Source organism: Lethenteron reissneri, chromosome 20 (assembly GCF_015708825.2).
Source record: "Lethenteron reissneri isolate LAM-NWPU_2019-01 chromosome 20, ASM1570882v1, whole genome shotgun sequence".
NCBI lineage: Eukaryota > Metazoa > Chordata > Hyperoartia > Petromyzontiformes > Petromyzontidae > Lethenteron > Lethenteron reissneri.
The window spans coordinates 8911887-8927569 of NC_083798.1; the positions used below are offsets into that span (position 1 = coordinate 8911887).

The 15683-nt window shown below is 54.5% G+C and overlaps 1 protein-coding gene across 1 annotated transcript in view; it reads right to left on the reverse strand.

Annotated features, from left to right (window-relative positions):
* The window catches only part of LOC133344504 (triple functional domain protein-like), a 90615-nt gene that overhangs the window by 52767 nt on the left and 22165 nt on the right, over positions 1-15683 (reverse strand). The window contains exons 6-17 of the mRNA XM_061554482.1: positions 13299-13628; positions 12074-12196; positions 11306-11500; positions 10646-10777; positions 9280-9510; positions 8447-8569; positions 7717-7908; positions 6891-7066; positions 4256-4418; positions 3592-3787; positions 3025-3191; positions 2201-2320 (exon numbers count right to left, since the gene is read on the reverse strand). Coding sequence (XP_061410466.1) covers positions 2201-2320; positions 3025-3191; positions 3592-3787; positions 4256-4418; positions 6891-7066; positions 7717-7908; positions 8447-8569; positions 9280-9510; positions 10646-10777; positions 11306-11500; positions 12074-12196; positions 13299-13628 — 2148 coding nt within the window. The remainder of the gene's footprint in view (positions 1-2200; positions 2321-3024; positions 3192-3591; positions 3788-4255; positions 4419-6890; positions 7067-7716; positions 7909-8446; positions 8570-9279; positions 9511-10645; positions 10778-11305; positions 11501-12073; positions 12197-13298; positions 13629-15683) is intronic.

The window sequence follows — 15683 nt, forward strand, 5'->3', positions numbered from 1 at the left end:
GGTGATGGGCCACGTGCGGGTGGGGAAGGGGGGGGCAGGTGGGATGTGCAGGGAGGTCGGGATTGTGGTGGCGGCGGCGGTGGTGGTGAAGGTGAGGGTTGATGTTCACAGGCAAAACCAAAACGGCAGAGCGACGGAGGCTCCGGAGGGAAGGGGCGGTGGGGATGTGTTCGTGCACGGGTGTGGAAGTGCATTTCAAAACCAAGCGCCAAACAATAAAAGTAAAACAAGGCCCCCGAGCAACGGCCGGTGCAAGAAGGAGGAGATGGGCACGAGGAGCAGGCAGGAAACGAGGAGGATGAGGTGGGAGTGAGAAGGGGACACGGGGGCAGGACACACGGCTCCATTAGGAGAGCTGTTCGAGGGCAAGGTCCCCCGTGCAGTACAGGCCCGGCGCGGGACACGCGCAGGTCACCGCGAGGCCGGCCGGCCGCCCAGCTCGATGGGGCATCGCGAGAGTTTTTACGCTCCCAGCTTCGTGGCCATGCCGGCTCATTAGACTGGTGGCTCCGCAGACGAGTCGCCGGCAGCGGCGCGTCCGGGCGGCATTGTTCACCGCACGTTTGCTGGTTATCGGCGTAGGAAAACCCGGGGCAACTGCACGATACGAACGCGGCCAAGAACCGAAGCAATTCAGGTTTGGATGAAGGTCGGGGGCAGCTGTGCCTTGCGCCACAGAGCCGAGGGAACATCGCGCTTCGGGGAGCGCTCCGACGGCTCCTACGAGGGGCAGCCTCGGCCGCAACTCCTCAAAGTGACACTGGCTCATGCCTCTGGGGCACGACCACACGGCCGGCATGGTCATGGCAGGTCAGCACAAGAGCCTGCGTGACGGTCTGGGGGACTGTTCTCCTGCCCAGCCCAGGGCCCTGTCAGCCACCTGAAAGCACGGGGGGGCTGCACAGAGCGGTGTCGGTGAGACTGTCATCATCACGAGTGCATTCAGGTCATTTTAAACTAAAAACAAAGCGATAATTTCTAGAACGTGTAAAGTGAAAAATGCAACTCTCAGAAGCCTATCCATTCCCCTTGGGCTTGTCTGGATAAATGCTGAGAGACTGAATTAGAGCTGAGCAGGGGCACTACCCAGGCTTGAGAGGCCAGGCTCCCAGAGACCCCCTGCAACAAGGACAAAGATCTCCCATATAGCTTTTAACAGACTGTTGGGGCAAGTGCTGTAAGCGAGCGGCTATGAATGCTGGAACGATACACGAGGCGGTGGATGGCCAGCACCACACCTGACCACCTTTGTATTCCCAGTAGCGATGCTTACACACCGCACCAGGTACTCATTTGAGGCTCAGTGGACCTAGGGGAGGCCCAGGACCGATTCAGATAATCGTCACCGGTGTTGGTCGTGAGCGGGAATCGAAGTGGGGTTGTCGGGTTCGTAGCGCAACGCGCTCACCGCGACACCACCGCTCCCAGTAACACCCCCTGCACCAGAAGCAGCCAAAGCAGGAGCACAGACGGCACAGAGTAGAGAGTGGCGCAGCAAGCACAGTAACACTGCAGCAGCAGCAGTGGCAAGAGCAACAGTAACCTGGCCCACAGGGTCAGCGGAGAGGTCAGAGGTAACCGCACCTTGTGGTTGAAGGGAAGGGACGCGCAAACTGTGCATGGGTGAAGAGCCCTTACACCACCTGTGTGTGCATGTGTGTGATCTGTGTGTATCGAGGTGCTCGCTAGCAGAACTTGCCCCAACAGTGTGTTCAGGCTATACAGGGGATGTTTTTTCTTTGTTGTGCATGTATTTGTATATATGAGTACCTGGCGTGATGTGTAAACATCACCATTGGGAAAACAAAGCTGGGTTGGCGTGGTCCTGGCCACACCACCGTTAATGTGGCGGACCAACCTTCATAGGTATCCAACAGTCAATAAAGCTATAAAATAATTGGGGGTCTGTGTTTTGTGCACACGTATGTGAATTTGTGAGCACGTGCGTGTATACGTGTGTGTGTGTGTGTGTACTGTATGGGACCAGGTGGCTCAGCGGTAGAGTGAGTGGCTCGTGATCAGGTTACAAGTTCAACTCCTGGTTGAGGGGTTGACTCAGCCCATCAACCCTCCGGGGTCACAAACATGAGCACCATTTTGCGGCGAAGTCAACAGTGGTTGTCCTATGGATAGCCCACCCACGCCATAGGAATGTGGAATTTGACTTGACTCTTGACTATATGTGTTCGTGCGAGCGTACCTCGATAGCGACCTGGAAGTGCTCGTGCTCCCTCTGCAGCGACTCGGCCTCCTCCAGCGAGCAGGCCGAGAGCAGCGAAGCGTTGAGCATCGACTCCCCATTACGGATCCAGCTCAACACCTGGGGGGAGACGTAGCGTGAGAGGGGGCAGCGGACAGGGCACGGCGCGACCAGCACGGGGCCGACGAGCACCGAGGAGGGAGGTTGGACGCTGGGTCGAGGGGGCGCAGGCACGGGCAGATGCGTGCGTCCGCGTTGGTGGGAAGACTGTCCACCCTTCGTGGCAACTGCAGCCGGAACCCATCCGCTGGGCCTCTTTCATCCCACAGAGATGCAGGCGTTATCGGTCCAGCTCGAGACAGGGGAATGGTAGCCTCTCTTTCCCAGCCAGTCAACTCAGTCATTACCGTCATCAGCAGCAGCCATGATCAATCCACTGCTGGATGAAGGTCTTCCCAGGCCGCCCCCACCTCTCATGGTCCCATGATGCGACAACCCATCCAATGCCTGCGCATGAAATTATCTCTTTGCTCAAGCTCCTCGGTAAACATCCTCTTGGACACAATGTCCTGTCCAAGCCCACTGACTTGATGTCACTAACCTGCATTTGCTCTCTGATCCCGGCAACCCATAGCACCTGGGTCTGTCCTGTGACCCACTGCCAGCGAGCCATCCACACTTCACGTGATGGCCTCAACATGCACCTAGCCTGGCACAAGCACTGTGGTGACGTCACCGCAACTGCGTGCTGAAAGGCGGCTATCGTTGTTGTTGCTGTGCGGGGCGGCGTGCATGCGTGTGCGAGGTCGGGTGAGAGCCAGCACCTGCTTGACCTCATCCTGGAGCTGGCACAGCTGCAGGCACTGCTCGAGGCGCTGGCGGTGCAGGTCTGCACTCCCCTCCAGCTGCAGCCTGCGCTCCTGCACGCACTGGAGCAGCTCTTGAACTCGCACACACATATCCACGTCCCCTTCGCAGACCACCTCCAGGCCTGGTGACAACCATACACGCGCACGTATGCGCATACATCAGTGGTGATGTTCACACACCGCACCAGGTACTCGTTTAAGGCTGAGTCGACATGCACACACACACACTCAGTACAGGCACACACAGATTCTGCCGCTGCTGCGACCTCCAAGATCTGCCCTAACAGTCTCCCCCCATTTGCTCCGAGGTCATCCCTGCCTTTTGGTTGCTGGACTTGCTGTGGAGACCGCTCTAATGTCTATGTGGTTGTCACCACCCTGGCAAGCATGTTCCACCCAGCATGACCATTTTTCCCGAATAACACCTCCAACCGGAAAAACTTTACTCGGTTTTAAACGATCGAAGGACGGACGCTGCAGCAGAGACAGCAACAGAGACAATGAAGCGCCGACGCGGCTGACCTGCGGCCTGCTCCTCCAGCATGCACTGCATGAGCCCTTGCCCCTGCGCCAGCAGGTCCAGCGCCAGGTTGTTGAGGCCCAGTGACTTGTCCGAATGGAAGCGCAGCCGGCGCTCGGCCTCCGTGGGGTCCTCGGTGGAAAACTCGGTGGCGCGGCGCTCGATCTCCTCGTGCCACACCGACAGCGAGGACATGACCTGCGTGGCCGCCAGGGCGCGGGAACCGCACGGTGCGCGAGTTTCAGGTTCATTTCCTTTCACCAGGCAAGACTCCGAGCAACAACATAAAGACCAAGTATCAAAATTAAGCGAAGACGAAGATCCCCCGTATAGCCTGAACAGCACTTAACAGCACTTCCTCCAACGGATTGTTGGGGCAAATGCTGTTAGCGCGCATCTATGAAAGCCGGCACGGCACACGAGGAAGGTGGGTGGCCAGCATTATGCCCGGCTGCATTTGTCTCTCCAGTGGCGATGTTTACATATCGCACCAGGTGCTCATTTAAGGCTGAGTCGACCTAGGGGAGGCCCAGGAACAGTTAAAAAAAATCGTCACTGGTGTTGGTGGCCGTGAGCGGGAATCGAACTCGGATCGCCAGTTTCATAGCGCAACACACTAACTGCTCCCCAACATATACACACACACATACACACTCACACACAAACCTCAGTGGCCTCACGCTCAAACGAGCGGAAGCGCAACAGCAGCTGGAGCCGGACACCGCGCTCGTCAAAGAAGTCCTCCATGGAGGCCGTGGCCTCCTCCAGCTGCCGCCGCACGGCCTGCAGGTGCGCGAGCGAGCTGGCGTGGGGCGCTCCTCCACCCGTCCTACACGCACGAGCGCACAAAGACGCACGCAGGTCAATCGGTGCACATGGGATCCTCAGTGGGGAGTGGCGGTGTAGTGGTTAGCGCGCTGCCCTATGAACTCGGCGACCCGTGTTCAATTCCCGTTCATGGGAAAAACAGCGGTTATCTGAACCGGATACTTGTCGGCTAATAAAATAAAATTTGCGCGTTAATGAAATGTCTGGCGGCACGCGCCACAAGATCAAACAAGAGCTACCCGGGAAGCTGCGTCATCCGTCCACGCCACATCACCTCTCCAATCATTCCCACATGCAGCAGATCTCTTGGCGATAATCCGTTCATTTGTTCTTTTCTCAATCCGCTTGTCCTGGTGAGGGTCACGGTGGCAACATGTTGAGTTTCTATTAAATGAGTGTTCAATATTTATGTTCTTTTTTCCGTATTGTGTGTATATTATTAGGTTAGCAGTAGAGTATGAATAACTGTCAGAAAAACATCCATTGTATTTAGTATTAAATTAATGGGAAAATCCATTCCAATCGAGGGATACTTGTGTAATGTAGCTCTCAGAGACACCGTCCTGTCTTCTGTATATTTATTATTAACAAAGTCCACTGACAACTCAACAAGTAACCATGAGTGACTCCGTACACTGTAGTGAGACAACTCTACTCAGAGACAACAAAGCTTCTAGTCTCAAGACAACTCGCAGACGATGGAGACGACCCGATCCAGGGCGACGACAGCACACAGCTCCGGCTCGCGCTGGTTCTTAGTCTCGCCCGGTCCGGCCATGCCCTTATTCCCGAATTCTCCTCGCCGCACCTGCTCTGTCAATCACTGCCCTAATTACACTTTCCCGCCATTGGATCCTGTGCTCCCCCTCATGTGACCCTATCATCGCTCGTCCCGTTAATCATCACTAGCACGTCCATTAATAACCATGGTCCCGGGGAACCATACTGTCCCGCTATCGCTCCGCACTGTCTTTACACTTGTACTATGGTGCGTTGTGTAAATATCGCCACTGGGGAGACAAAGGCGGTCGGGCTATACAGGAAATCTTTTTTTTTTAATAGGAACCACGACACGTGCATCGGTATGGCCAGCAAAGCAGCCGGCGGCCGGGGGATGCTGTGCTGTGACAAGGACCGTGTCCTTTGGGATGAGTTCAATGAGCACAGTCTGCGTGTGAAAACCAAGATCCTGCAGATTCCAATGATAAAGAGCAAATATGATATAGCCATTATTTTGCTTCACGAGGCATGTTGACCAACTTATAAGGCCTTTAACCTAATTTATTAGGCCTCTGACCTAGTCTTACCTCACCTATGGGGCTGATAGCCTTACCAACAATCTATTTATCCTGGTTTATTGTCTGTGATGAGTCAAGCCGGTTTCACAATCCAAGGCTTCCTCTGTTTCAACAGAGATGGTCTGGAATGCTCTTCCTTCCGATATTAGGAAGCCACTACACCGATGTACTTTTCAATCTAATTGAAAACTCATTTGTTTCTAACTGCTTTTTGTGTCTAGTTTGTTGTCCTTCACCTCCAATGAGCACCGTTGGCCACGGTGCAAAAGAATTTCAACATACATACAAATAAAACAAAATGACCGAATGGCACCGTGACACAGGAAGTGCATTCCATGCTACGGAGCGTGCCCGCGGTGCCCCTGGCTACGGGACGAGATCGAGCGGAGCCATAAACACGCGGCTCAAACCCTGCCCCAGTGCGAGCGGCGTTACGCGTCGCTCCGATTAGAGACGACACGGCCCGGATTCCCGCAGGGCATCCTCCGGCGGTGCGGCAGTGTTAACGCGAAGAAATACCGCTCCACTGACTGCACCAGACAGGCCATACAAAGGTCCTCTATAAACTACAGGCAACATTGATTTAATCAGAGTGGAATTTAATGCGTTCCTTGTACCGAGTGTCAGATGGTTACGTAATGGAATTGCGGGGCTCCAACGCAGCGTAAGTGAACGCGTGCGGCTCCGCGTGTTTGTGTGCACACGTGCGGCGTGTGTGTGTACAAGTGGGCGTGTGGGGAGCAGTAGTGTAGCGGTTAGCATGCTATGCTACGAATCTGGCTACCCGAGATTTATTCCCGCTCATCGCCAACACCAGTGACGATTATCCGAATCGGTCCTGGGCCTTCCCGAGGTCGACTCGGCCTCAAATGAGTACCTGGTGTGATGTGTAAACATCGCCACTAGGGAGAGAAAAGCCACCGGGCATGGTGCTGGCCACCCGCCCCCTCGTGTGCCGTGCCAGCCTCCATAGGTGCTCGCTAACAGCACTTGCCCCAACAGTCTGTTAAAGGCTATATGGGGCGTCTTTGTTTTGTGTGTGAATTTTTATGTGTGTGTATGTATTATGACGTGTGTGTGTCATGATGTGTGCGTGTGTCGTGTGTGTGTATCATGTGTGTATCATGATGTGTGTGTGTATCATGATGTGTGTGTGTGAGTAATTGAGCACAGACCGCAGCTGCTGTATGAGATCGTCCCCTTCGCGTGCCACGCTGGCGATCGCCTCCAGGGTGCTGTGCTGCCGCCGCCGCCAATCAGAGAGCAATTCCTGCACGGCCTCCGCGTCGCCGCTCTCGCCGGCCTCCTCCAGGGCGTCGTCGTGCTGCACCTCCTCCAGCCAGCCCCACAGCTGCACGCAAAGAACAAGGAACCCCCCCGTGTAGCCTGAACAGGTTGTTGGGGCAAGCACTGATAGTGAGCACCTGTGAAGGTTGGAACAGCGCATGAGAGAGTGGGTGGCCAGCACCAAGCTAGGCCTCCTCGTCTCCCCAACGCTGATGTTTACACACAACCCCACAGACACACATTCAAGGCTGAGTCGACATAGAGGAGGCCCAGGACCAGTTCAGATATCCATCACTGACGATGGACATGAGAGGGAATCCAACTCGGACTGCGGGGTTCGTAGTGCAGTGCTTTAACCGCTGCACTACCGCTCCCCACGTGCAACAACAACCGCAATTTTCCGCTAAGTGGCGGCAACGTTACCACGGCGCTTATGCCATACTAGGTGCACTTTCATGTGTACGTGGGTACAAAGATTCCTCGTATAGCCTTAACAGACTGTTGGAGCAAGTGCCGTTAGCGAGCACCTATGCAAACCGGCTCGGTATATGAGGGGGTGGGTGGCCAGAAACCCTCCCAACCACCTTTGTCTCCCCAGTAGATGATTTTACACACTACACCAGTCCTCGTTGGAGGCTGAGTCGCGCACAAGCGAAGGTCGCGCTATGCGCTTTTCTCAACGCGTGGCGCCGCGGCGGTGTCCCTGTGCCGCACCTCGCTGACGCGGTTGTGGAAGGACACGGACATGTCGAGCAGCAGCTTGCGCTGGCCCACGCGGCGCACAAAGTCCTGCACACGCTCCTCCAGGGCGTGCGCCGCGCAGTAGACCTCCTCGGGGTCGCACTCCCCGCTCTGTGCCAGTGCCTCCGCCGCCTCCAGCAGCTTCTCCGCGTTCACGTATGTGTTCTGCGCAGGGTCACGGGGTAATGAGGTTGCAGGCAAGACCCAGACCATCAGCATTGTGTCTCCTCCTGCTATGTTAAGTGATGGAGGGAGTATGCTCTGGGCCATTTAGGAATTTCCTTGCTTTGCAGAAGCTCTGGACTTGATCGTTGCCGAGCTTTCAAATAGGCAGCTCGTTCTCCAGGTACAGGTGCAGCTCTGAAATGAATTGCTCATGCCACTGCTGCCGCAAGGGCCTCCACTTATGAAGAACCCCTCTAGAGGGTGCTTTTGCCTACTCTTCCACACTGGCAAGGCATCTTGGAAGAGGTGGGAGCACTCACACTTTACCCCACCGCACGCGACCTGTTGATCGGGCAAGGGATTTAATAATCTTGCACCATTGTTTCAACGGCCGTGAACAAATAGAGTTGTACCGTACACTCACTCAGTTTCCAGTGTCCCTTGTAAAGGAGAGCTTTGTCTCGCTGGTCTGTGACCTGGCTATAAACAGAGTCCATCTAAGCATCATTCGTACGCGCCCTGCGCGTGGTCCACGGACCTGTGCGACCTGCTCGAAGTCGGCGTGGCGTTTCTGCAGCGCGCGAGCCCGGTGCAGCGACTTGCCCACCCCAGTGTGCTTGCTGAGGAACGTCTCCCCGTGCGTGTCAATCCACTCCAGCACCTACGACGTACGCACAGACAGATGATCCCCCATATAGCCTTTAACAGACTCTTAGGGCAAGTGTTGTTCGTGAGCACTTATAAAGGCCGGGACGGCACACAAGGGGGTGGGTGACAACAACCATACCCGGTCGCCTTTGTCTCCCCAGTGTTGATATTTTCACACCATACCAGTTATTCATTTAAATGCTGAGTCGACGCAGATGAGGCCAAGGACCAAGTGCAAAATATTTGTCACGAGTGGGAATTGAACTCGGGTTCCCGGGTTCGTAGCGCAGTCCCCTCACAACTGCACTACTGCTCCATAGCGCACGCAGCACGCACACACACACACAATACTGCACCACAATGCACCTTGCCACACCTAACATTATCACAGTCGTGGCATTTACCACCAGGAGTCCGCTGGGCACCCTTCCAAACTGCGCACAGACTCTGGAAATCTAGCGCATTGTATCAAGGAGCAACAGGGCTTTAATGAGATGTAATAAGGTGTGAATAGGTGCGACGAGATGATTCAGAAATTCAGCTGCTGCGTATATTTCCCCAGAGGCCCATGCAGCTGTGAAGGCATGATCAGCCCCCACCTCCGCCTTGCCTTTCCCTTCTGTTCCATCTCCAATACCAAGCTCACAAGCCACCGCGGGCTCAAGGCCTCGCCTTTGGTTTGCCCCGGGGCCATGCACGGGCATCATCACGCATGGTGGGCACCTGTCTGACGTCCTGCTTGAAGACGAGAAGCTGCAGCCGCTGGTGCAGGCGCAGCTTGCGTAGCGTGCAGAGGGCTTCAAGCTGCCGGTGCTTGTGCAGCGCCTCGTGCACGCAGTCGAGGATGAGCTGCACGGCGCCCGAGTAGTTTGCAGAGGCCGTGAGCGACTCGGCACTGCCGGGACTCAAGGGTCGCTGCAGCTTCTCCAGCAGAGATTTACCCTCCCTGCTCACCTGCACAAATACAAGGATTTCCCCTATAGCCTGGACAGACTCTCCTGGCAAGTGCTATTAGCAAGCACATGTGAAGGCTGACACTGCTTACGAGGATGAGTCGACCTAGGGCAGGCTCAGGACTGATTCAGATAAACGTCACTGGTGTTGGCCATAAGCAGGAATTTAACTCAGGTCGCTCGGCTCATAGCGCAGTGTGCAAACCTCTACATTACGACGCACGAGAACACACCTGGACAAATAACTACACACGCAAAGTGGGTGGCCACTATGCTCGAGACCCAGGAGAGGTTCAAATATTTGTCACCGATATTGCCGTGAGCAGGAATTAAATCTAACCTTGGTCTCTGGTTTCGTAGCACGGTGTGCTAACCACTGCGCTGCCGCTCATCACACCCACACCTGTATACACAGGATCCAAGGTCTCAACACCTCTGCGGTTGTGCCCAAACCCGTGAACGTTTGCCCAGGTGGCCGCTCGGCTCGGGCATCTGTGCGCTGCTGTCCGTGCGTGACCGTGCACACACGGCCTGCGTCGTCTTCGTTGCGGCACGTGGGTGTGAGTGACGTCCGCACTGGAGATGTTTAAATAGTTTTTTTGACATCATCCGTAAACGCATGAGCAAACACTCTTTAACAAACCGGTTACTACCGGTTTGCCGCACGTATAGAAATGTATCAAGCAATAAATGTAATGTGTTTACCGTTTTAACTGAGAAACGAAGTGAGCTGCCAGGGTGGTCAGCACACTGGACTTGTAATCCAGAGGTCACCGGGTCGATTCCATCCCCAGGCGTGGCAGTTGAAACAATGGTGCAAGTTTCTCGAAACTCCACGGTCAGTCTATTATCGGCAAGTCGCGTGTGGTGGGATAAATTGTGGGTACGATTACCTCTTCAAAGCGTGGAAGAGTAGACCAAATACCCTACGGAGCTCCCTCTAGTGGAGGCCCTTCCACCAGCTGCAACAAGCAATTGCAGGGTTGCACCTTTACCTTTTAACTGAGGAACCGCGCTCCCCGTTAGTAACATTCCACTGGAATCGGTTACCGGGTCCTGACTTTCGGAACCGGCAATCGAGTCTGAGAACGGTCACCTGTTTCCTAGGCCGTCGACTAACAGGCCCTTGGCCGTACCTCCGCGTAGGCCTGGCCGATCTCATCGGAGAGGCCCTGGTGGCGCAAGATTGCAGCTTCTAGCGAGTGGATGTCGCTGGGGAGAGCTCCCTCGCCGCACGCCTTGCACCAGCCGTCCACGTTCGCCTGGAACTGCACACGCACGCAAAGCAGCCATGTGAGTCGCAGCCCTTTAAAGCAGCTACATCAACACTATCCAATCAATGCACAGAGTACAGAACCGCCTTCAAGAAAAACATTAATAACAGGCGACGCTTTAGGCCATGACCCTACGTTGCCTAATTTAAGGCGGTGTTATTGATGATTGTGTTACATTTGTATTGTGCTCATGCTCCATGCCAATCGCTGCATCACTAAACAATTTCCATATTACAGAACCTATTACCAACCTACCAGCTAAGCTTTACTCCTAACCATGCTGCCGCCATACCCCAAAAACTATCCCAAGGCCCACTGACCTATTTAACTCTCTTTCCGAAGCAACCTGGCCACAAATGATAGGTCAACAAGGTGGCTTAATGTATAGCAGCCAAATACTCTAAACGCATGTGTCTAACCCCACCCACAATGTATCGATGACCCCGACGACGACCACGAGAACGATCACTCAGCCCGTACCGACCCCCGACCGCGGCGACCCGCCCAAGCCCACGCATGCACCTGGTCGCCGCGCAGGTGGAAGCGCACGGACATGGAGAGCAGGAGGCTGCGCTCGTCGATGGCGGCCGTGAAGCCCTTCCACTCGCGCTGGAGCCGCTCGGCCGTCTGCCGCAGCTGCTGGGCCGCGTAGTGGCCGCCCTCCGCGAGGCGCCCCGCCACCGAAACGATGCGGTTGATGTTCACGTATGCGTTCTGCTGGAGCACGCATGCGCATCAACACATGTCCCCTCGAACACGCACGCGCGTCGAAGTACGTTCGCCCTTGCGCGTTTGTTTTGTTTGACCGGGTGAGAAATTGCGAGATCGCGGTGAGTCTAGTTTGCGAGAGTGACTGAACTGGGTCAACGAAACGTCAAAAGCAAGTACGTAAAAATAAAGTACAACGACGAAGCGAATGTAAATCAGGGCAAAACTGCCACTTTGCGGGAGATAAGAAAAAGTACAAAAACACAAATAGGAATTAAATGAAAATTAATTTCCAGGTACGTGTGAACCTGCTCCCCCAGGCGAGAGAAGGGCTACAGCTGTTATTTTCTATTTGATTTTTCCCCACTAATTACTGAACACTGGGCCCAAAGGCCTAACGCGTTAAGTAACCAAATCAACGAGGTGGGGATTGGGTGCTCCACCCCAGATACTGCAGCAGGATCCAACTTTGGAATAATTTGGGCTTTGTATAGCAGCAACGTGCGACGCCGCAGCTGCCGTGCGGGCATCCAGGATGTCACGATTCTGGAGGAGCCGTGAGCCAGAGGGGAGAGAGGTTACCATGGAGTTCATGGCGAAGTGGGAGTGCTGTGTGTGCAGCTCGGATGCGTGCTGGTGGCCCGAGCCCATCTCTGTGCAGCTCTTGAGGAACAGCTCCTTGTTGTGCTCGATCCAGTCAAACATCTGTGGCGGTGGCAGATGAGGTCACATATTGGGCAGGGAGGGAGCCAAAAGAAAGTGAAACCTTTCAGTAGCTGGCTACGAGTTCCAGCGCACTCCAGCTGTTGAAACACACACACCGATATACCGACCAACGGGAGTGGAAAATAGCAACCCTCATGCGGACCACTGTGTTGAGTGGGAAATCACGACTACACCCATCAATCATCAATCTCCTGGGCTCCATACTAAAATCTAAAACTATTTTTTTTTTACCAGGTTAGGCCCAATAAGCTATATAGCTCTTTTTTCAGAAGCGACCTGGCCACAATTGATAATTAATTTAACGAAATGGCTTATTATGCCGAGATTTATAGAATCCAAATTCTCGAAACGCATGTTTCTAAATGTGGAGGGAAAAACCGGAGGACACTGAGAAAAATGCACGTGACCACAGGGAGAGAGACATGCAGGCATCAGGGCCAGGATCAAACCCACGACATTCTGTAAATGAGGTGAGTTACGGTCACGCAGCCTTTTCCTGTTTAAATGTTCACGTTTATTTTGTTTAACCAGTTGAGAAAATTCAAGAGAACTCAAGAGATCAGGATATGGTTTACAACACTTATATTGCACTTTCATAAATGCATTAGCAACTCAAAGTGATTTCCATCACAAATTTTTGAAGGGCACACCCAGAGGCAGCTGTCCCTGTGTGGCACAAGGTGACTCATCACCGTTCTGCGAGTAGGCATTAGTCTGCCAGGAGGAGCGGATGATTGCTGTGCAATCCTAATTGAGTAATTTCTAGGTATTTTTTTCAATTGACACGCTAAATGACACCAGCATGCGATGGCCTCCCCCTTTTCGAACAACACCACGGGATGTTTAACATCCACTGGGAAGCAGATGATGCGTACTTTACGGTTAATACACCCGCAGTATTAACAAAGGCAGCCTGCCGGATTAGAACCTCCGCAAAAATCTGTAAACACACTACCACTGGTCCATGTTCTTCCCACTGCCTAACAACTTCCACAGCTGGGTCAGCAGGCAGCAGCCTCCAGCCGCCCTGAGCCCCGAGCCATACCCACCCCCCTACCCCTAGGGGCACCGACGGCCTCACCTTGTCGGCATCCTGCTCGAAGAGGCGCAGCTGGAAGCACTGGTCCAGCTTGAGCTTGCGCACGTGCCACACCTGGTGCAGGTGCTGGCGGGTGGTGTGCAGGCGCTCCGTGAGCCCGGCGAGCCACGGGCCGAGTGCCTGCAGGTCGGGGTTGCAGCGGGGGAAGGCCTGCGCGTCGCCCGAGCGCACGCGGGCCACCAGCCGCCGCGTCTCCTGCTCCAGGGCCTCGACAGGCGCCGCCAGCACCGTGCGCTTGAGCCTGGCGTGCTCGCTCGCCAGCTGCCGCGCCCGCTCGAGCTCCCCGGGGGAGTCCTTGCGCGCCAGCATCTCCTGCGACGCGGCACGGCGGCACGGCAGTCCTTACTATCGCGTAAAGAAGGTAAAGGTGCGGCCCGGCAGTGAATCTCTCGCGCCACTGCCGGCGGAATGACCTCCACTAGATAGAACTCGAGTGAGACCCGCTCACGCAGAAGACGTTGGTCTACCCCCTTCTACGCTGAATGGACGTCTCGGAAGAGGTGGGAGTACGCACACTTTTCCCGACCACACGCAGCCTGCCGATCGATGGACAGAGTCAATGCGGGGGGGGGGGGGGGGGGTTAAAAAACTTTGCAATTCTTTCAAATACCGCGCCAGGAGATCGAATCTATTCGGTGACCTCTGGATTGCCAGTCCAGTGCGTTCACCGTTCCACCATGGCAATACCAAGGCAGCGTCCCGCTTACTTTCTTGTACATAACCACGAAATCCTGAGTGTCGCTTAGAGGATGTAACTAAAAAAATAACGAAGCAGACAATACGCCTTCTTCCCATATCTGTCGCTCCACGTATAAAAATAAAAGCATTTTTTACACATCACATCAGCCACATGGCCTTCAGCAGTATCGGTTTTAGTCAGCCTGACTGCTGATGAGACAATGCATGTGCAGTGGCCTCAAACGGAGACTCTTGGAGGCAACACGTTTATTAACATCAACACGCTAACACAAAGGGGTAACAGCCCCTTTACCAGGTAACATGCTATGATGGTGGACCACCAGGCTATCTACACTAATTACACAGTAACTACCATGGACCGGACCCAGCTCGGGTCCGGGTCGACATGTTGGAGACTCTTGCAGAACGAGGAACGCAGCACGAAGGATTCTTCAGGATGACAACAGCAGCTGGTCCCACTGGGGTCCCGGCTTATATCCTGTATGGTGGGGCTCGCTCCGCCCCTAGCCACGGCCACCTTCTGGAATCCTTGAGGAGGATCTCCAACTCAACACGTGGTCACCCCAGTACCCCCCTTTGGGGGTCCCCAGGTAGACACCTCTGGTCACGTGTCCTCCGGGGTCAACCCGAGTGCCACGGCCCCCTGAAACCCCGTTCCGAGGCTGGCACCCTCGCACCCTATCCTGTAGGGGCTGGCACTGCATGCAGTGCGTGGTGCCATCTATTGCTGTCAGTCAGTGCTCCCCAAGCCCCGCTAGGGCCGGTACTGCATCCACCTTCAGTGTTGTCTGCGATGTCGATGCATCGTGCGCCGTGCCTCTTCCAGGCTGGCTTCACGTAGTGACATGCAACGATGTCACGACACATGTTCAAAACCGGTCCGGGGTTAGTGAGTATTAAAGCAATGCCGTGTGGAAGAAACGCCTGCCTATGTGTTTTGCGCCTGTCGTGTACGGCTAAATAGCCAGGGTCCCGCATTGTCCCGCGTTGCGTCCGCCGGTCCCGGTTACGGAGCTCTCCTCTTGTGTAAAATGGGCCAAGTAGAGGAACAAGCAGAATGTGAGCCTGCCCCGGTATCAGCGTCAGACTTAGGGAGAGAATTCAGCCCTCCCCTGACTCAGTCTCAACGCTGCTCACCGTGCTCTGCAGCTGCACTCGCCTGCCCTTGACCGCTAATCCCACAGTGACTCTTTGACCGCTAATCTTGTCGTGACGCACTGGGATGGAATGCCGCACGGCAGCGTCTGCAAGATGTGTTCCGGATGTCATCATCATCTTCAGCAATGATCAATGCATTGCTGGATCAAGGACTCACCCCAAGCCACCACCACCACTCACGATCCTCAAATGCAACAATCCACCCAGGACCTGAATATGGAACTTAACTCATCGCTCCATCTCCTTGGTGTGCGTCCTCTCAAACGCGTTCCATTCCTTGGCTGCCACTCCGTTATTATTGTTGACCATCATTCATCATCCCTTTCAACGACGTGTCCTGCCCAAGCCCACTTCATTTTTCTTGATAGTTTTGATGACGTCATTAATCTGTGTATGATAACTAATCCATTTGCTCCCCTCTCTGTCTCACAATGTTTAATCCAAGCATGCATCTCTCTCCATTCTTCTTTGTGCACTTTTAATCTTTAATTCTATATAATTTATTAATGA